Source organism: Gossypium hirsutum, chromosome A07, assembly GCF_007990345.1.
Source record: "Gossypium hirsutum isolate 1008001.06 chromosome A07, Gossypium_hirsutum_v2.1, whole genome shotgun sequence".
Taxonomy (NCBI): Eukaryota; Viridiplantae; Streptophyta; class Magnoliopsida; order Malvales; family Malvaceae; genus Gossypium; species Gossypium hirsutum.
In genome coordinates this window covers 6,791,195-6,813,479 of record NC_053430.1, presented here as the reverse complement: position 1 = coordinate 6,813,479, position 22,285 = coordinate 6,791,195, and the positions used below count along the sequence as shown (strand labels likewise).

The window sequence follows — 22,285 nt, the reverse complement described above, 5'->3', positions numbered from 1 at the left end:
CAATTTAACTTATTGGGTCAAAATTTATTAAATAAGATTATGACATAAAAAATTATATAAATACGTAAAATTTATTAACTTGAGTGTAATAGTAAATAGGTGAAGCTATCATTTTTTAGGTCAGAATTGAATTATAAATTTGTGAGAATTAAAATGTAATTTTATCATTATATTAATTAATAATTTCATATTGTAAAAAAAATTAAATCATAATTTTATAAATTTTTAGTTAAAATATAATTTTACTATATATTTTATAACTTTTAAAGGGACTATGTCTTTTCATTTTTAAGGGATCAAGACTTCTACTAAACTTTTGTGGTCACCTCACGTTATATTTTTGCTAATTAAATAAATGCGCCGCCATTAAAATTAAAGGATAAAGGTTTGCAAAGTAAAACAAAGAAATAATAGACTCACTTTACTTTTTGCCAATTAAATTATTAATTATATAGTTCACATGATGAAACTTCCTTCAACCAACCAAAATACATTCTCTTATCTAAAATGAATTTTTTTTTTATTCCCACATATCTAGAAGTTCAATTAAAAATTAGGTCTTATTGATATTTTTAATTTCATATATAAAACAATCGTGATTCTTATAAAAAAGTTTTCAAAAAAAATGTGAGAGAAGGTGGAAATTTAAATATTTAAGCATATTTTGCTACAGGGCGAAGTTGAAATTAAATTATAATTTTTATGATAGTAAAAATATAATTTTATTATTTTAATAGTTCATATTTTTATAATTTTTAAAAGAAGGTAAAATGTAATTTTATTTTTATTAATTTAAAATGTTAAAAAATTTATAAGACCTAAATGAAAAACTTTTCATTTTAGGGAACTAGTCCCTGCCAACCCCTAGCTACGTGGAAAGATAAGTAATTGTGTTACTTCACAAATTGGTTATAAAATTTTGTTCTTATTGAATTGGATTAGCACAAATCCTCTAGGGGATGTAGCTAAATCCCCGAAGCTCTTTACATCCTTAATTTCTTAATTTGCCCATCTATTTTACTTGTTTTAATCTTCGCTTGATCTCTTTATAAATTGGAGAATTATTTTATATCACAATCAAGGGGTAAAGCTAGGTGGCAAGGTGAAATTATATATTTTTATGAAAATTAAAATGTAATTTTATCATTGTATTAATTTTAAATTTTATAAATTTTGAAGGGACTAAAGTTAAAATTTCCTATTTTATAGCACTCTTAGCTCACATATGTCTTTAGAATCTTGAGAGCATTTGAACCCAATTTGCCTTCCTTGGAAAGCTTCTAAGATCTTGATTTATAACTTAAAAAACATGTGAAACAAAGTGAAAGGAGCTAAAAAAATTCTTTATATTTTTATCATTTTAATAGACTAGATCTTTATATTTTTTAAAAGATTAAATCAAATTTTTATTATTTTTAGGGGTCACAGTGTAATTTACCATTACTAATTTAAAATTATATAAATTATAAATGGCCTAAATGAAAAAAATTATTTTAAAGGGGTCGGCGCCCCTACCTACTCCCTTGGCTCTACCACTAATTAGAGGCGAGCTAATTTTTAATGTTTTTGTAACTGAACCGATTAAATCATTGATTTTCACTTTGACCGGTTTGATTGAATTAAAAAACTTATAAAATAAAAAATAGAAAAACCTAGATCAAACCCTAGTTATCCAAATTTTAGCATGGTACACAACCGATACAACCTCTTTTTCCAAACTAGTGTCTTGATCAATTCTCGATCTAATTAATTTGACTGATTGATCTAATCCTATTTCAACAACCTTGTTAATTTCTAATTACGATTGTACTGATAAGTTAATATAATTTTTTTTCATCAAAAAAAATAGAGAATAAGAAAAATTCAAACTATAAGAACATATTCATTGACTTAAAAAAGACATGAACAAGCATTTTTCTTTTCCTTTTTATTCCTTGAAAGCTTTCTATTTATATTTTAAAATAATATTTTGGCCGGGAAGTTCGTTTTGACCGTTAATTATAGTTATTAAATAACTCATTCGAAACATGTATATTATTTGGTCAATTTCGAAAACAATAAAATTTCTTTCAATGTTTAATTTATCATAAGATTTCTATTTCGTCCTTCCAGATGTTCTTTCTTTTGAATACTTATTTTTGATGTCTTGGAAGGGTTAAAATATATCCAAAATCTTTATAAATTCAAAATTTAGTCCCTTTATTTTTAATTTTTAATAATTTTATTCTTTTATTCTTTGGATTTAAATATGTAAGTACAGTGTTAACATTATTAAAATTTTTCTATTAAATTCATGTCTATTACATCATCATTTTATTGATTACATGGTAATCAAATGAGCTTTTTTTTTTATTTCAAAATGTCACAATAACAAATTTAGTAAGATAATTTTAATATTATTAACATTGGACCTAAATTTTTACATTCAAAAAGTAAAGGGACTAAATTCTTAAAAATAAAAGTAGAGGGACTAAATTCTAAATATTCGAAGAGCGCATGGACTTGTAGCGTATGTTAGCTTAAAATATGTTATTACTCCATGTAATTCTATAGAATTTGATATTTAGTCCATGTACCTTAAAAGTTAAAAATCCAATCCTACTTTTTTAATTTAAAAATCTCAGCCCAATAATCATTGTCGTTGATAGTTTCTGTAAAAATTTATCAATTTAATGTGTTTATTTTCTATTAATCATATATCACGTAATATCAAAACCCCTTAACCAACATGCCATGTTGATAAATTTTGACCAGAAATACTAAAAAATGTTAATGATTGGACTAAGATTTTTAGACCAGAAAAGTAAGACTTTTTTAAGTTTAAGAATTAAATCTCAAATTTTATTAAAATACAGGGACTAAAAAGCATATTTTAACCTTCTTGAAAATTCCTGGCAATTTCTTCAATGTTTTCAGTATATATATAAACTTGTTTTCGACTACCTATATCTGCAAATCCAACATAATCGATCACCCGAAAACTTTCCCATATATCTCCTTTTCTTTTTCTTGTTCAAAAACTCCCCCTCCTTCCTAACAGGAAAAGAAAACAAGAGAATTACACATTGAATAATCTCTAAAATTTTCCTTCCTTCCAAAAACAATTAAAACCCACTTTTTTCCCGTTCTTTCCATTGTAAAACCATGAAGATTAAAATCAAAGAATACGAACGTGTTCTTCGTTATTTCGACAAAGATGGAGATGGTAAAATCTCAGCATCAGAATTAATCCATAGATTAAACCAAATGGGTGAAAATCTATTGTTTAACGAAGCAAAAGTTGCAGTGGAAGCATTGGATTCTAATGGCGATGGATTATTGGATTTAGAGGATTTAATAGCTTTAATGGAAAAAGGAAATGAAGAAGAAAAATTAAAGGATTTGAAGGAAGCTTTTGGGATGTATGATGTTGATGGAAATGGGTTTATTACAGCTCAAGGACTTAAAAGAATGCTTAGTAAACTTGGGGAATTGAAGTCCATTGATGAATGTAAAGTTATGATTAAAAAATTTGATCTTAATGGTGATGGTGTTCTTAGTTTTGAGGAATTTAGAGTTATGATGCAGTGATTAATTTTTGTTGAGAAGAAGTTTTTGAAGTGTCATCTATCCAACACTATCTTCAGTCAGCAGAAGTATTGTACTCGAGGTGTCTGTTTTATTTTAGTCCCATGTTTTGTTTCTCAATTCTGAGTACAGCCTTAATAGGATCACTGAGTTTTTGAAAGCGCCCCCATTGGGACTTTATTTGGAGTAGGAGGACAAAACCCGAGGCCAAATCCAATCATAGATACCCCGAACGCGATATCTCTTTCAAGAGTTTAATCGATCACTTAACAGACAACACTTCAAAAATTTCTCCCTCTTTTGTTTGTATTTAATTTGATGGATTGATTTATTATTTGGGATTTAGCATTCTTTTTGTAATTATTTATGGTTGTTTTATCAGTTAAATATGTTGAATTTAATTAAATTATTCATTCTTTTATTTGTATTATATTTGAATCTTTGACTAAAATTGAAATATCATTGCTTTTCAATATTAATGCTGTTTTAATTTTTTTTCATGAATCAACTATATATAACTACAACTACAGTTATATTTGAGTAAATTTTTAATTTCCTCATTAAACTATAAAAAATATTATATGATTATAAATACTATTAATTTATTACGTTTTTATTAAAAATGTAATGATAGGTTGATATAACATCAATTCTATCAAATTTATTATCAACTTATTTATTTTATAGTGGAATGACCAAAATGAAATCTAGAAGATAATTAAGAGACTTTTATAGTTTATCAATGAATTATTATAACATTATGTAAAATATTATAAGCATTATAATAATTTATGTAATTTTATTATAAAAAACTATATATTCAACAGGTAAAATCAAGTTGGTCAATTTTATATTCATAACATTCATTATGATTGGAATATTTTATCCCGAAAGTAAACTGAAATAATATATTCTAATTTCCATTTTAATGTAAATTTCGGTTGTACTTATACAAAATTTTAATATTTTCATCTTAATTTTTTTATAAGGTTTAATATAATATTTGGTACCTGAATTTTGACACTTTTTTTTTAATTTGGTACCTAAACTTCACACTTTTTCTTAGGTTGGTACTTAATTTTTTGGAGGTTCAATTTGGTACCTGAACTTGACTCTTTTTCCTAATTTGTTACCTAATTTTTTTGTTCAATTTGGTACTTGTCAAATTTTTTTACAAATTACTCCAATATACTAAAAATGTTTTTTATGAGGTAGCAAAAATAATTAATGTATAACCAACATGTGACAGATGATATGATATTTTTTGTATTTTATATGTTCAATTATTTTTAATTTTATTTGTTTATTTTATTAATTGAAAATAATGAATTTCTTTAAATTGGGGGGTTTCAAAAATATTTTTTCTTATTTAATATTAATTTGTTAAGCAGAACTCAATATCTATTTTTTAACATGAATTTTCTCTAATACTAACAATATTTTTGTAGCATAATAAAAAAAAATTAATACGGTTAGTATTTTGCATAAATATAACATTTAATAAATTTAGGTACCAAATTAAAAAAATGTTAAACTCAAGTACCAAATGTTATATTAAGCCTTTTTTATAATCACATTTAAAATAAAAAATAATCATTTAATTAACTAATAATTCTAAAATTAATAATTTCATATCAATATATATAGTTCAGATATATATGTACATAATATATATAATATTTAAAAAATATTGATGAACGGGAAATAATACACCAATGTTGACTGCCTCGGGTAAAACCATACCATTACCTTACCAATAATGGCCTTACCCTAGAGCTCCCTATTGTCCCTCCATTGCACAATGTACCGTTTATAACTGCATTGTACATGAATATAGACAGAAAAATGGAAATTTATGTATATTTATCAAGGTAGTCAGTTCTGCATTGATCCTAACTGTATTTGATCAGTGCATGTTGTCTTAATGGTAAAGCGAAATAAGTAATACTTTTTTTTTTACACCGATGAAAATTCTAATCACACAGTTAAAATATTATGCATCAGTTAGTGCATTCTATTTCAATGCTAAAGCAAAACAAGCAACATTCTTTTCCGCATCAATGAAATTCCAACCACATATGCTGAAATATGGTATATCAGTTAATGCTTGAATGATATTAAAAAATATAGAATTCTTAACTATTTACTTTTAAGCTAAAAATTTAATTAGAACGTATTGACAATAAAAAGAATTACATTATAAAGTTCTCAAATTTTAAAAAAAAATTCTCCAACATACTCTCAAATTTAAAATATATTGAAAAACTCACGATTATCAAAGGAAAAAATTCACTCATCCTTCAACTTCTTCTTTTATTCAATAAATCCTACCCTTCAACTCTTTCTTTTAATTAATGAACATCACAAATTTCGTTTGTGATGTTCATTAATAAATATTTTATAGAATTTATGAATATTTTATATTTAAAATTAATTAAATATTGATATTTATAAATATTAATTTTTTTAAAATATTAATAAATTCAAAATGATACACCATAATAACTCTACCTATCAATTATAGTAGAAAAACAATACGTACACCGCTGACCACCCTAATTTTTATATATTACATAGTGTTCAAAATATTTTACATTAATTATTTACTTTCTTTAATTATTATCTTCATTAATGAAATTTTGTCGCAACATATTGGGTTAATAGAGCTTGTGTCTTTTAAAAATTCAGAAGTAAAATTATAAAAACTATTTTTAAATTTAAAATAATTAAAATATATAAAAATATTTTTAAAATTTTTAAAATAAACAATTAATTAAATATTAATGTAACAATCCAAATATACCAAACTAACAAAGTTAACAAATGTTAAATTTTCCATCTATTTGGATATGATTTGACAAAAAAAATACAAATTCAAAGACTAGACTAACTAAAATACACTATACGAACGGCCAAGATGAAACAATGTAACAGTTATTTTTATTTAACCAAAACCACCAGCCCAATCAATATGTAAAAATTAAAACATTTTAATATATTTATATAATGTTTCACTGATAAATAATAATCTAAGCCGGATAAGCCCGAGATCAGATTATTTTTCTTAGCGGGCCGAGCAAGTTGTCCAGCCGTTAGACTTATATTTAATATTTTCGCTTAGTTCGGGGACCAAAAGATATGCATAAACGAATTGCAAGATCTATTACCGAGATATTTAGTTTTATCAACCAAAAGCTTTTAACAGAATCAAACAAATATGCTTAGCATTTACTTATTGATGATGAATTTCTGACAGAACATGAAAAAGAATCACTATAAATATATTATATACTCACAGCGTCCTCTCTTTCTTTTTTTCCTTATGAGATCGTTAAATTAACTTAAATACAACAAAACTAAAAACATGCTCTCTTTTTTTGTGCAGGCACTAAAGGAGATGACAGAGAGGAACCAAAACAAAAGCAGCTTATCCCAAAAGCCCGAAATATCGGTTTAGGTTTCGCTGCCTTAAAATACCGACCATCCCCGGACCAGCCTGATGATATTAAGTAAGAAACATAACTTTAAAAAACCTATACTTTCATTATACAGACAAAATACGAGTGAGCCACACCGGACATGTACCAGCACAGTAAACTTACTTGCATACAGGCCTTTAGAAGAAGAGCAGAGAGAAATTTTGGAAGATACGTACGAACCATTTGTACAAAGACACCGACAGGGGCTTCACATGAAGTAGCTGAGAGCCTTCTTTCTTCGTGAACCACCCTCACCGTAGAGCTCGTTCCATTGAAGCAGCTCAGTCATGTTCACAGACTCAGAAGAGACGCTGGCACATACCTGTTAAGATTTGAAATGTAAAGTAACTTAGTTATCAAACTTTTCTCCTCCTTTTGGACGAAAAATAACTAATATAACTTGAATTTTATAGATTACCCGCTCATGGGCATATTTGAAGTCGTCCATGTTTAGAGAACGTATATCAGCACTCCCACTCAAAGGCGGAGGAGGTTTGCCCTCTGCTAGAGCAGCAGCTCGTTCCTGGCATCGATGTTGACTATTAAAACACAATGGCAATATGCAAATACAATATGATCCTTTTATTCTTATTTTACTTCTCATCTCTATTTCAGACAACTATAAAGAAAACAAATATATTAGCAGTCAACCCTTGCATAATGGTCGAAACTCAAAAGTCAATCACTCAAAGCTTTAACATTAGGAATTAGTTTTATTCATAAACACAGATGGTAAACATCGAGCATTGGTACTTCGATTAAGGAATGCAAGAATAATACACAATCTACCTAACCAAACAGCTCAATTCAACAAAAAAAGTACAATCGCAAATGACAACCACTGAATGAAGTAGTTATTGTCGCATCGACAAATTATATGGATAGAGCCAAAATAGATACAAAAAATATAGTAAACATTAGTCAATGAGACATTTACCACAATACCTACCTTTTTCTCCTTTTCCAAAATCTCTTTAATTGGACGGTGTGCAGCAGTCACACAAAGATTCTGCAATATAACAGAATAATCAAGCAGTCAGCTAATAGTATACAAGAAAATCAATCAGAAGTTGGAAAAAGACCATACGATAGAACCTTAAGGTCGCTCCCAGAATATCCATCCGTCATACTCGCAACTGCATCAAAATCAACCTCAGGGGACAAGTCCTCCTTTGCAAGAATGACCTTTAGTATTTTCGCTCTATTTGCAGCATCCGGCAAATTTACCATCAATCTGCCAAATTAACAAACCATTAGAACAAGGCCTCAAAGTACCAGTAACTTAAACTGGATTAAGCTTGTGACATATGCATGAGATGCAGCATATATGTGCAGAAGTTGGACTGCATCAAAAGGAAGTAAAGAAAAAAGGAAAAAAGAAAAATAGTTTTCTGTAAAAATTCCACCAAGTATTTATTGTACAAGAAATTTTATATTTCCAAAAAAGATTGTAAAGGCCTTTTCATTCGTCTTTCCTCTAAAAGGTAAGATCGTATCTCGAGAAAATGCTCTAGCAGGAAAGTAGGCAGTAGTGTTCCCACAGTTTCTGTTAGTGAAAAGCCTTTTTTATTTTAAAATAAAGGGGAACGTGCATTATGTGTATCTTTATTTTCCTCCAAAGGGAGCCATACTGATACTTTACCTCCGTGGCAGCCTTCTAATGACAGCCTCATCAAGGTCAAAAGGCCGATTTGTGGCTGCAAGTACAAGGACCCGTTCTGTGTCTTTTGTACGTAGACCATCCCAGTTCACCATAAATTCGTTTTTCATCTTACGCATGGCTTCATGCTCCCCAGGATTTTCTCTCCGGCCCAGCATGCTATCAACCTACAAGAAACAGCAGAGAGGAAACCACACAATGAATTGGCATAGACCCAAACTGAAAATACAAATTGAGGATCATGAATAACTAACCTCATCAACAAATATGACACTCGGAGCAATTTTACTGGCCAAGGAAAAAACAGCTTTCACGTATTTCTCACCCTCACCAAACCACTGCAGCAAAATAGATACATAATATCAAGTAAGATATGATAGAATAGCAAAATTAAATCAGACAAAAGGAACAACAAAATTGACCTTTGATGTGATGCTTGACATGGATATATTAATGAAGTTCGCACCAGCTTCAGTAGCCACAGCTTTTGCCAGCATAGTTTTCCCAGTTCCAGGAGGTCCGAATAAGAGTATGCCCTTGCAAGGCTGCCAACATAATAGCTCAGAGTGAGAATATTCATTGCAAACAAAGAGAATAAAAGAACTCCGTAGTAGAGTACCAAAAAGATGCAACTGAGATAGCTAGCAAAATTTCAAAAGAATCAGCTCATTGCTATATCTTAGATAACCTTGGTAAGTTGCCCCTTGCAAAAGAGTTCAGGCCTCTGTAAAGGAAGCATAACTAACTCCTTTAATGTATCCTTCACGTTTTCAAGAGCTCCGATATCGTCAAAGGTAACTCCAATATCATTGGGTGGAATAACATCAGCTAAAAGTCTTTTCTCAAATTCATTTTCGGTTACGACATCCTGAGATCACCAAAACCACCACAATGAAGATTAATGGACATTTACTCAGAAGAGAATACACAATAATTTAGGAAACAGAGAACCAAAATAAGACTTGATAGAGCATCTCATTTTGCAGGAAGGTACTGCGAGAACCTTAAGTGACTTCTTCAAGCTTTTAGATTCATTCTGGATAGCCTGTAAGATCTCAATGCCATATTGAATGCTGCCAGAATAGCAATTGTGTTATAATTGAGTCTCCAACAATTGACTGTGCAGTTAAAATGTTCTAACAGAAATGAAAAGACTATGTATCCCGAACCTTTCACATGATAAAACAAGCCTCACATCGGCATCCGCTTCAGGATGCTGCATTAGATGGTGACTTAAAGCCCACCCAACTACTTTCTCAGCACCTAGGATGGATGGCAAAATATAAATTTATAAACTTTAACTCTAGGATTATTGATATGATGATATGTAAGAAGAAAACTAACTTTCATTTGTAAGGGTTTGATCCTTGATGCATAAAGTTTCAAGCCCTTTACATTCCATCCCACTCCGACCCAAAACCTACATAAAATAATGAAAAATATAACAATAATAATCATTTTCAAAATGCCACATCTATATAACCATGGCATGTCAAGAGAGTAATCAAACATTGAAAAATCTTAAGATTAGAGTCAATTAGCATGAAGTCAAAGACCATTTTAAGCCTTGTCCTAGTAATAGAAAAGGTAATCACAATCTCTAATTTGTTAGGAGGCTCAATACTAAGGGTCAGAGGAAAGGTGATGGGGAGAGCAATTATGAAGCCAAAAAACCTAAAGGGAAAACACACAGGGTGAAAACATCAATAATCTCATCTTGCATTCACAAATCGATTTCACCAAATTTTAGCCTTTGGACATCCATAAAACTTGGAAAAAGACTTTACAAGGAAACCTTGCACACAAAAAGGACTTTTGCACGGAGTTACCACCCTTTGACAAGCCCTCTTGGAAAATACTCCCTCAACATGTCAGGAACTTCTTAAATGATTTCATGTGACAATATTTCCCAACCCAGCATCAAATTAGAAGTAATTATCAGATTTTAAATCCTAATCCTAAGACCAGGAGTAAATTTATTCCAAAGTAAATTCCAAAGTGCAAGCCATACCACATCATACCCCAAGAGAATAACATAATGGGTATACAAGTACAAAAAATGCTTGCAAAGAAAAAGGATATTCTAACCATACAACAGTTTCTATAATATAATTTTTAGGTCAATAGCCAGGAAAGTTCTGCCATGCAACTGTGCCATCCTTAATAGCAATTAAGAGTTCCAGAATTCCACAATGACTATCAGAAGAGAACTAAAAGTTTCACCAAACCTAAAGCCTCCAATAGAAGATAAAGGCAACATAAACCAATCTTTAGCATTTAAAAGACCCAAAAAGAAGAAAACTAACGGTTCGTAGAAGATTCAAATTCCCCTTCATTTTAAGAGTTTCAGCATCACGATCCAATTGGTGCTTCCAAGATGCAAGCACAGCTTCATCCTGTAGCACATAAGCTTCAATAATAAGTTACATTTTAGAGAACACATATATGTGAAGCAACAAACACAACTCATTTTTGGGATACACCATACGGACCTGTGGCATGTGAATGGTAACTTTATTTGGAAAAAGCTTAGTCAAAATTTTTGTAGCCTTCGGAACTTCCTTCCCCCTGTCATGCAACCTACCAAAGCTATCCTGAAAATAGCAAAACATCACACCCCTTAAATTAACAATAACATGGTTGGCATATGAATGGTAACTTTATTTGGAAAATGCTTAGTAAAAATTTAAGTAGCCTTCTGAAATCTGAACTTCCTTCCCCCTGTCACGCAACCTACCAACACTACCCTGAAATATCAAAACATTACACCCATTAAGTTAACAATGACCTAGAAAACAGCCTCTAACGTGGTAATTTTATTTGGAAAAAGCTTAGTCAAAATTTTTGTAGCCTCCAGGAACATCCTTCCCCCCGTCATGCAACCTAATATCCAAAAAATATCAAAACTTCACACCCCTTAAATTAACAATAACCTATACATAGCCTCTAACATGGTAAAGTGTGAACTCAAAAATGTACAAGTGAGTGTAGGAGGAAAAGCAAAAAAGCAAAAACAGGGCACGTGAACAGCTGCTCCAGCATCTTTACAACATAACTATAATTAAAAGTAGCATAAAGATGAAACAGCTCAACTAAAAATCGAACTAAACTTAGTTATCCCAGATTCAATTCAATGAGACGCCCAATACTAAATACAACATGTTACCAATATGCTCCAAATTCAGTTCTCATAAGAGAAATCCAAATAACTTCAAACTTACCATTTTTGGTTTACATGCCATGCAATTAAAAACATTAATTCCATCAACGTGAAAAGGTCAGACAGCTTCTATTCAAGCATTTAAATGCAATACCAAAGAAAAAAAATATTAATGACTTACATAACATGCAACTACCAAAATGTTAAAAATACTTGAGTTATATAGGCAATGATACCTACAGTCAGTACCAATGCCTAACTCGCATCATTGTAAAAACCCAGAATTAGGACTTTTTTTCTAAGAAATGCACCGTTGAACACGAAATCAAATACTCTATAGTGTGACTGACAGAAAATGCCAGTAGCCCAGCAAAGCCATTGGAGAATAGAACCACCCGTATGACATGATGTTTAAGGGATGGTAAAAGACTAAAATCTTTCAGACCAACCATCAGAGAACTAAAGGTAAATTACATGAGCATCATAGTCACATGACATTTTCACGAGTTAAAAGAGTATGAGAAACTTGAAATGCGAGCATTTTCTATTACAAACTAATCAAAAGTTTCAAAAGGAAGAACCACAAAGAAGTCCTGATATGCAAACAGGTTTGCACCCCTTCATTGTGGAAACCACCCAGAGTCACCATCAGTTACAAATATAGTAAATAAAATAAATATAACCATCCATAGGACCAAAACTTAGCCCCCACCAGAGAGAGCGAGACTTTTCAAAAGATAGAATCATTACCGGAAATGCCAAGTCAAGGAGAGCAGTTTGGCTTCCACCAAATTTTGTGAAAAGCAAACCACCAGGATGCGACTGCAAGGATAAAGTATCATAGGGTAAGGTACTCCTAGATCTAACATACAAATGAGAAGACAAACCGAATTACTCTAGAGTCTACTGCACAAACCCTTAAAATAATGACTAAGAAATGTAAACATACTCTTAACCACAAATCTTTCTTATTATTTATGATAGAAGATTACCCCCAAACTAAAAAAATGATGTTCAATAGCTAATGCTATTCAGAATATATATCACAGATCATATAAAAGTTGGGGTAGGGTTACACAGGTCATAGAGATTGCCTACGTAACAACTAAAATACAATAAGCAGTTATCTGAAGAACAGCATTTCTTTTTTCATTAACACAATTAACTTCCTCTTTGCATCACCCTACCACTTAAATTCATGTCTTAATTTATCTTTTCACAATCCAAAACAAGATGAATCCATTTAGCTTAAGGCATCAAAAGATAGCAAGAGACCAAATAAGAACCAGTTATTGAGGATTTTAGCTGAAGCATTCTGTCAAAAACTTTATACATTTAGTTCATGCCACAAGTGAACAAGTATTGATCTAGGCGGGGAATAATTGCGTCCAGCCATAAACAACTCAGAAAGGTTAAAATAAAAAAACAAATGTACCTTCTCCTTACGGTTGTCAGTATGAGTGTGTGAACCAATTACAATGACATTATCAGGAAGCTTTTCAAGTTTGCTCTTAAATGTGGAGTAAGAGTCTGTATTTCCTGCAAGAGACTTCTCAGCATCTTTCATAAACAAAATAAAAGGTGAAGTTCTGCTCTCACTGTATATAGCCTGACAAAAATATTAGATTTAAGTTAATAAGAAATCAAAAATGGAAGCAAACTGTATAGCCAGACAACAATCATACAGTTGGTCGAAGATAAAGAATAAGTCACCTCAAACAAAGTGTTAATGAGTAATCTATCTAAATCCTCTGTGCTTGAGTTCTCCAAACGAAGGTCAGAAGCTACATTGCAAGAAAGAGTGAAAGAAACAGAGACAGGGCTTAGTAATCATAAGCTTAAACATAGATGCAAAACATGGAGAGATGTACAAAACATTACCATTGCAGAAAAATCCATGGCCCACCTCACAAATATTTCCCAGGTCAACGCCATCAGGTATGGGTTTATCAAATCTTACACCAATTTTTGAGAAAGGATTGTCCGCAAAGAGTAACATGACTTTCCCCCGAACCCCATAAGGAGGGCCTCTGTAGATTGAATTGATAAAAGAATAAATTAAAGCATGGTAATAGAAAATGCCTAGTCACAAAAAAGAAAAAAGTGAGATAGGATAAAACTAGAAAACTGTATGGCTGGCCATATTTGGTGAGTTGATATCAAGTGGAAGGGCATGTTCATTTTCACCCTTAAATGAGAGAAACAGAAGGGCATTTAAAATTACATAATATCACTAAAACATGTTAGAGTGGTTCCAATTAAATTAAAACTGTGGAGGAACACAGCTATTCTTTAGTTCTCATCAAATGATTTCATCAAGACTAGGTTATTGAGGACCATGCGGTCCATGCTGACATTTGAAAGTACTCAGAAAGATGAGTTTGCTATTCAGGTGGGAAAGACTTGCAGATAAGTTCCAACAACTAATCACTTGGATCATTGGATGCTAAAATGAGAAGAGACAACATGCTGAATTCAAGCCACCTTTTGAATCTCTCCAAATATAGTAGAGAGAGGCTGCAGTACCTAGATGGAGATGCTGCTGGATATAGACTGCCTGAAGTTGAATTCATAAATTTTACTCTGTCACCTGCATGATCCATGTTAGGTAAATAGTCACGAAACTAAATCCAAATAACAATGCCTATGAAAATGTTAATGACACAAAAACCTAATCTGAAAGGTCTTTCAAGAAATGTAAATACCTTTCTTAAACATTTTATTCTTAGATGATCCAGATGAGGGCATGGTATCAGCTTCTGTCTTTGGCAGAGATTCAGGGTCACAAGTAGCATCAGGCACAGCACTTGAAGTGTCTGCTTCAACAGCTGGAGCCAAACTATTCGCCAATTCAATGGGCCCAGAATTCTGTTTGGTGCAGGTGCAGGATTTTTCGGCATTGACGCCATCCTTCAGAAGCTCAGCTTCCTTTGAAGACAAACCCTATAACATATTTAGATCAATAATTTACCAAGTTATGTACCTTTAGTATCTTTGACTTATGAAGCAATAATATGCTAACAAAGAAATTGGATGATGACAGCCATAATAACGTAGTAATAATGTCAAAAATCAAATAACCCATAAAAGTGATGTCTTACACCCAAAAAAGAATGGCTATCAAAAATGAGCAATTTGGCCCCAAAGTAATTAGCAAGCGCCTTCGTCAGCATCTCCTGATATATCTCAGACCCTGCATTTACATTTGAAGTAAAAGCTCGGTTTTGCAGCTTAATGCGACTAATACAAGACACAAAAATAACAAAGCATACTCGCATACCTGCAGGGCCAGAGAGCAAAATCCGTGGGTTCACAGTGGTTAGATCTGAAGTATATTTCACATGTTCTTTGTGCTTGAGGTGTATAATTGAAGCTGCTATGAGCACATTTTTTGTATTTTCACTGGAAAGATAGAAATTCACCCCTTAATGATGTATCATTCAATAAATAACCAAACTCAGAGCAAAACTATTGGGAAAAAACATTGAGAATGCATAGAAGACTAAACAACATAAACTTCAAGAGCTAAACTATCACACGAACAGTGACAACTTTGAATTACTGACTATTGTATTATCACATACCAACACGGTCAGAGATTTATTGAAGAAAGATAATTGAAGAGCGGACCTACTTGTTTCTCATTCTTTCCTTCCCTAACAGTCTCTCATGCTCACTAACAGAATTCCTTTTCTAGATAACCAAATCGTGATTCAGTAACTAAGTTAGCTTCTGTCTATGCTATCTTTCAAAGTCAGCGAGCACTGAGATACCTTCCTCATCCATCCACACTCAAATTAATTCTTCCTCTTGAATTTTCTTTCATGTGCTTATGCCCAATTAACTTGGCTCTTTTCCTTCCATTCCATACTCCTAACATTCTAGGAATCAACATACTTTAACTCCCAACATAGACTAATCAAACCCAGTTTCCTTCATGGTTAAATAGAAGACCTTCCATTGGAAATAAGCTTTGAATCTCAAATGGTTAGATCAGTATCGATGGGGAAAATGTTCTGTCCCAGCTTTAGTCAAGTCCAAAAATAGCGATTTTATGTGTTCATCGTCTTTCTTCCACTAGCACATAAAACACAGCCAACCGGGGAATCACAAATAGAAATAGAGTGGTTATATTAATGAGTAAAACTAGTAGGTTTTCTTGATGGTCCTATGCATGTTGGAAAAGTTCAGTTGCAAGATAAACTAACTTCCAATTATCTTCCCAAACCCTTCTACTTGGATTCAAAAAATGAAAGAATTTAACACAAACTGAGAAACAACTGCCAAAATATTTTCTAGTAAAATATGAGATTGCCAAAAACTTTAAGAAATAATCCAAATTGATCATTGAATGTTGTAATATAGCGCAGAAGCCAGAGTTTAGGTATGCTCTTAATTGTACTCACATAAGCAGGAATGTGATGAAAAAAAGATTAAGAGAAATCTGGTTTATATTTGAAACATTTTTTTAATAAAAAAGAGATAGTATGCACAAAATTGTACCATACCTTAAATAATATGGGAAGTTATCAAATGACACGTCTAAGTTTCTGCCATCAAGAATTCCTGCATGAATGTCCTCTTTGAACACCGCACAGCGAAGTGATATACTTGATAGCATCGTCGGCTGTGAGTCCTTCACCCACTCGTTTCTTCCGTCCAATACCTGTTTACAGATACTTTTACTCAATTTCAGATTACAACTAGTTGATGGTGCAAACATCCTCAAGAAAGGCCTTAGCAAATCATTCACCCCAGAGAGTTTTACATTGCCTGCCTCTGTGTTGGAGTCGTGGTCGCAATCAAGATGAAGAGTCTTGTTGACTGATCCAACCTCTGCAGCTTTATCATTCCCTATATTTGCAGTTGAATTTCCTTCCATGCCATCAAGATCAACATCCGCAGCAGTAGACACCTCAGTCACCTGCGGGATCTTACTGCTGGCTTGAGGAGGCGATTTCCAGCGCGATAAATCTGGCCTCAAGCTTGAAAGTGATGCCAATATGGTAGCCGCCCCAGTAACAGCTGATGGATCTCCTGACCTCCTCTCAAGCTGCAGAAACTTTCCTATGGTATTCTGGACCTCTGCACCCTTAACTGCAACATCAGTCATGGGTTGCTGAAATATCTAAATTAATTGAAATTATATTAAGGAGATAACAAAAATAAGCACAGACATAAAAACAAATAACCAGTAAGATATAAGAGCAAAAGCACTATTATAACACTCGACAAACAAGTGGGCTTTAACTGATTGCCCTCAAACCCAAGGAAAGGATACATATGCATGATTCCCCAGCAAACCAAAGACCACTTCATCACCCGACTTAAGCACACAAGTGTTATTTTTCTTCAGCACTGTCCCATTTACTTGCACTGACCCCTTGCTCCCAGTGCTTTCTAACATGGCTGCTGCGCTGCCTTCGTGCTGATCATGTCGACAAATAATGAGTACTCATACTGCATGTACATATTAAGGAGTTTATCTCCACAACACAAATATAAGCAGTGACTGCCCAAACAAAACATTGAGAAATAAGGAGGCAGAAAAAAAGCAGAAAACCCAAAATCCAAAGAGCTAATGCATCTAAAAAGGGCCACTGCAGGATGCCCACAAAATAATCAGGGAGTGGCAAATACCATGTGTATGCATAAGTGTTCTTAATTTAGTATCAATCCAGAAAAAGGTAACATATTGAATGTAAAATTCAAGTGATACCTGGGTGTGCTTTATCTTGCAAAGTACTGCACTAATTGTCTGGTCCTTTAATTGGAAATTGCAGTGTTTACTCGAGCCAATCGAGAAATTTGATGTGCAAATGGAAACATTAGGATTCTGTAGTTCACAAATGTGACCAACTCATTAGAAATAGTATCACAATATATATACAAGTCAAAACTCAGAAAGACAACCAGTAATTCAGATATCTAAAATGTGCTATACACACAAAACGAATAAATATACAGACAGAAGATTCTTATCCAAAAGATAATCTGAAAGTACAGTGCTTTTTATGTCAACTACCATGCAAACAAAGAGTAATTACTAGAGATGTTTTCAAAAAGGGAGGTTTGAATTTACCTGCGCAGACTGCGATAAAAGTTTGCACCAAGGTGTAGACGTATCAAAATTTGGATTTTGTTTCTGGGAAATACTCCAAGTAGTGAACGAACTCCTCCCCTTATCCAACAGAACCGGCGCAGAACCTTTAACACAACAAGCAAATCCACATTCAGTAAAAAGGACACTCAAATTTCAAAAAGAAAAAAGAATTCAGAAAAGCAAATGCAAATCCAAACTAACTCAAACTACCCTTAAAATTAGGAAGCCATGAATGAAATAAATAAAAAGCAAATTCAATAATTTACAAAAAGTGACACCTTCAAAACAACAAGCAACTCCGTAAAAATAACACTCCAATTTAAAAAAAGATTCAGAAAAGCAGATGCAAATCCAAATTGAAGTCAAATGACACTTAAAATCAGGAAGCCATATGAAATAACTAAAAAGCAAATCAAAGAACTTACTGAAAGTGACACCTTGAAGACAACAAGCAAATCCGTAAAAAATAACACTCTCTAATTTTTTTTAAAAAATCAGAAAAAGCAAATGCAAATCCTAACTTCAATTCAAGAAGCAAGAAATGAAATAACTGAAAACCAGATTTCGAGACACTAAAAAGTTTTCGAGACACGGACGCATCTCAAAACTCAAAATGCAAATCCAATTTCACTAAAATGAAACTCAAAACAGCAAAGAAATTAACCAATCACGTAAAGCTCAGAACCAAAACAAAACTAACCATCAGCGATCGGCGCTACCACGGCGACAGCAGCCGATGATGTCTCACCCTTCCCAGCGTTATTCACATCATCCCCGGCGATCGGAGTCTCACCGTTCCCACAATCTCCGGGATCCACGGCGGGCGGCGTACACATTTCTTTGGAACTCTCCGCCGCCGGCATCGATTTCTCCGCATTTTCCACCTGCAAAAAAACAAAAACAAAACCGCTGAAAAGTCAAATACCTTCACTCAAATCCGCTACTCTCAAACCCCTCAAAGAAAACCAAAAAATTTCAAAAAAAATCTTTTGGATGCGTTTTACGCTGAAACCTTTTGTCGTTTCGGAGATGGAGGCTTATCTTCAGAAGAAGAAGAGGATCTCTTGTTATTATTACCAGATAGAGATCCACTTCGTCTCGTTGACACCATGACTCTCTCCCTTTTTTTCTTTTTTTGTCTCTCTTCACCACTGTATTAAAAACAGAGAAATTGAAAGATTGAAATTATAAAATTGTTTGTTTGAGAGTATTTATTTTCTGTGCGAATTTTATTTAATTAAAAAACCCTTTTTGTTGAACGGAACGAAACGGAAGTTCACAACACCCCCGTCTTGGAGGCTTTTACAATTACATAAAATTAAACGTTGTCGTATTGGGAGGTGATCGTGTTGCTAATATATTAGACGGGATTAAAGTACTATAGAGAGACTCAAATCAAAAAGTTAAATTGTAGTTTATTCTTTTTTACTTAAAAAATAAATTAATTAATTTTTATACATTAAATTAAATAATAAATTAATACTATATTTTAAAATTTTATCTATTTTTATTGTTAAAAACTAATATAATTAATAAAAAATCAAATACTTACATTGGCGTATCAGGAGCACTTTATGTTTAAGTACATGGATTAATTTTTAACAATAAAAATAAATAATTTTTTTAACGAAATGACTAATCGCATGATGATAAATCTGCTAATTTTTTTAGTAGATAGGATAAAATACAATCTAACTTCTAAAACAATAACCTCTATATAATTTTTCCATTAGCATGGTCTTAGTTAGGATGAGTGTTTAAGATTCATTATTTATCATCGTTAAATCTAAATAATGGTGATAAATTTAGCCTTTAATATTTATATTTTTGTCAATTGGGTTCTCATTTGTTAGCTAAATTTAGCACTGAACTTTTTTAAAATGAGTCAAAATCTTTAAACTTTTAAATTATGATAACCCGTATGACAATCTAGGAGTACTTCAGACGTGCTTGATTAAGTGAAAAATGTGAAAAAATGGAAAGGGAAAATAGAATAGCAGAAAGAAAATAAATTTTGAACGTGTTTAATAAGGAATAAAAGTAAGAAAAAGTTATATGTAAGTTCGAAGTTATATATTTTTTAAATATTTTAATTTATTTCCTCCTAATTTTCAACTCTATCAAGCACATTTTCTTTCACTTTTTTTTTATATTTCATATCAAGCACATCCATGAAAATATATATATTATATTTTCATTTTCTCTACTTTTTTAACCCTTCCATTTTTCATTTTTCTCATTTTCTTTCCACCCAACCAATCAAAGCATTCATGTTTTTTTTTAACTTTAAATGAACTTTATACTTCTTTCAATCTTTTTTAAATATGTTTGTATTTTTTATTTTTTATTGACATGGCATATAAGATAAATAATATCGTATTAATATGAAGTAAGTAGATTTTTCACTAATAATCGTAAATAAATTACTTTTTAGTTAATATTTTTATTAAAAAATGTGATATGACTTTTTTTTAAATGTTAATAGTCAAATTTAGTTAAAAATAAAATAATAACCAAAATGATAAAAGATGTAAATGTTGAGAGCTAAATTTTAATATCATCCCATCCAAATATTATTAATATAAATCAAATGAATTATATTATTCATAATTATTCGATTTTCTTAATATAAAAATATTTTAAAAAAAGAGTAAAAAGTAAAACTGTCTAGCTCAATTGACATAGGTATTGTTCCTAATGCAGGAAAATCTAGATTCCGTTAATTATATGCTATCTTACATGAGGCAACCTAATCAACATGTTATTTTGACAATTTTTAATAGAAAACACTTATGATTTTAATGAATTAACCAAAAATTTTAAATGAATTAAACTTTTAGATTAAATCTCAAAATTTATTCTACTGCATATTTTAACCTTTTTTATGTTATAAAGCAAAAATCAAGACCTTTAACTACTATCGTAACTAGTAACCAAAACCAAGCCAAATTCAATGATAACTATTAGTCAAACAATTTTTCAATTTTTCAATTTTTCTCGACACTAATGGGCAAGGTTGAGCCAATGTCGGTTGAGCGGACTCACTCAACTCGTGTTACTTGATTTAAGCAATTTGGTTCTTTACCCTATAGTTTGGTTTAGGTCGGTCCATAAAATGTATAATCATACCGACTTGATAAGCTTACTAGATATATTATTTTTGCATAATATTAAATTTAATCATTAATAATTACATAACTTAATTTTTTATTTAAATTTGACTATTAACTTTAAAAAAAATTAAATCATTTTTGAATGAAAAATATTGACTAAAACATTTAATGTAACGACCTAAAATTTACAGGTATCAAAAAGTACATTTTTGGGTCTCCGTTTTCGTAAAACAGATTGGTAAATATTTATTAAAAATATTTACGAAATTAGTTGTGTGGTTAATTAAGTTTTAGTTAGGAAAATTAGTTTGAATCAATGTTAATTAGGTATAATGATTAAATTGAATAAAGTGTAAAAGTTAATTATAAATTAAAGAAAAGTTGAAGAATTAAATAAGTAAATAAATTAAATTGTGTCAACTGTGAGGTAAAAATAAAATAAATATGTAATAAATATATAAATATATTTGTAATACATATATGTATTTATTTATTATTTAAGAAATATTAATTATTATGTTAATATAATATTAAATTAATATAATAAACATAAAGTAAATAAAATAAAAATAAAGACACAAAAGTATAGAAAAGGATAGAAACATAAAACGAAACAGAGAAGGGAGAAAATTAGGGTTTAAGGTTCAAGTTTAATTTGGTAAGTTAATCTAGTTCATTTTCTTGTAATTTTGATATTTTTGGAATCCTAAAATAAAATACTACTTGAATTATGTTGAAATTTTGAAAATTAGTGAATTTTTAGATGTTGTTCATGTTGAATATATTGAAGAATTAGGGGTTAAATTGATGGAATTTCAAGTTAGAGGTAATAATGGATTGAATTGTAAAATAAATCATAAGTTTTGAGAAATAATAACTAAATTGAGAGAATTTTGAGATTAGGTTTTATGGTGAAATTAGGGAGTTGAAATTAGATTAAAGTGGAATGAAATATGAAATTAGTTTTGTAAGAAAAAAAGTTAGTTTAAATTAAGGACTAAACTGAAATTTAGATAAAAGTTGTGTATAAATTGAAATATTTAATGTTAAATTATGTTGTATTGATGATTTTAAATTGTTTTAAATTCCGTAGCTAACATTGAGCCAGAGACCTTGGCTAAGAAAGGAAAAGACAAAGTCAACGAGGATTAGTTCAAAAACTACCGTTTGTATTTCTATAATCCGAATCTAATTATTATTAAT

General features: G+C 31.1%; 2 protein-coding genes across 8 annotated transcripts; one reads left to right on the top strand and one right to left on the bottom strand.

Moving 5' to 3' along the window:
• The first annotated feature begins 2,970 nt into the window (after positions 1-2,970).
• Positions 2,971-3,957, top strand: LOC107941041 (putative calcium-binding protein CML19). The gene has a single exon (XM_016874551.2). It carries the CDS (start codon positions 3,145-3,147, stop codon positions 3,568-3,570), a length of 426 nt encoding a protein of 141 aa, XP_016730040.1. The 5' UTR covers positions 2,971-3,144; the 3' UTR covers positions 3,571-3,957.
• A 2,628-nt stretch (positions 3,958-6,585) lies between these two features.
• Positions 6,586-19,188, bottom strand: LOC107941039 (uncharacterized). 7 transcript variants are annotated; one of them, XR_005930264.1, is made up of 29 exons: positions 18,982-19,173; positions 18,670-18,853; positions 17,949-18,073; positions 17,586-17,702; positions 17,148-17,294; positions 16,635-16,994; positions 16,375-16,532; positions 15,147-15,268; positions 14,968-15,059; positions 14,572-14,809; positions 14,393-14,456; positions 13,748-13,896; positions 13,580-13,650; positions 13,302-13,475; positions 12,617-12,688; positions 11,199-11,300; positions 11,013-11,102; positions 10,051-10,126; positions 9,876-9,969; positions 9,710-9,779; positions 9,395-9,574; positions 9,129-9,251; positions 8,961-9,044; positions 8,689-8,873; positions 8,142-8,280; positions 7,996-8,055; positions 7,465-7,569; positions 7,170-7,368; positions 6,586-7,063 (listed from the first exon to the last, which is right to left on the bottom strand). XR_005930264.1 is itself a non-coding variant. In XM_041117397.1 (28 exons), the coding sequence occupies exons 1-28, from the start codon at positions 19,078-19,080 to the stop codon at positions 7,255-7,257; spliced, it is 3,585 nt and encodes a 1,194-aa protein (XP_040973331.1). In that variant the 5' UTR covers positions 19,081-19,188; the 3' UTR covers positions 6,586-7,254. The 7 variants fall into 7 exon arrangements, 5 of the variants coding, with proteins under 5 accessions (XP_040973331.1, XP_040973328.1, XP_040973330.1 ...); XR_005930263.1 differs by having other exon boundaries at positions 16,375-16,994; XM_041117397.1 differs by having other exon boundaries at positions 6,586-7,368; positions 16,644-16,994; positions 18,982-19,188.
• Between the last annotated feature and the right edge of the window lie 3,097 nt (positions 19,189-22,285).

Excerpts from the sequence above, each read along its gene's own strand:
- LOC107941041 (XM_016874551.2), top strand. The coding sequence starts at position 3,145 with ATGAAGATTAAAATCAAAGAATACGAACGTGTTCTTCGTTATTTCGAC.
- LOC107941039 (XM_041117393.1), bottom strand. The coding sequence starts at position 19,080 with ATGGTGTCAACGAGACGAAGTGGATCTCTATCTGGTAATAATAACAAG. Across the intron at positions 17,295-17,585 it reads GCAAGATAAAGCACACCCAG|CACGAAGGCAGCGCAGCAGC; the intron begins GTATCACTTGAA and ends CGACATGATCAG. Across the intron at positions 9,575-9,709 it reads GCTTGAAGAAGTCACTTAAG|GATGTCGTAACCGAAAATGA; the intron begins GTTCTCGCAGTA and ends TGGTGATCTCAG.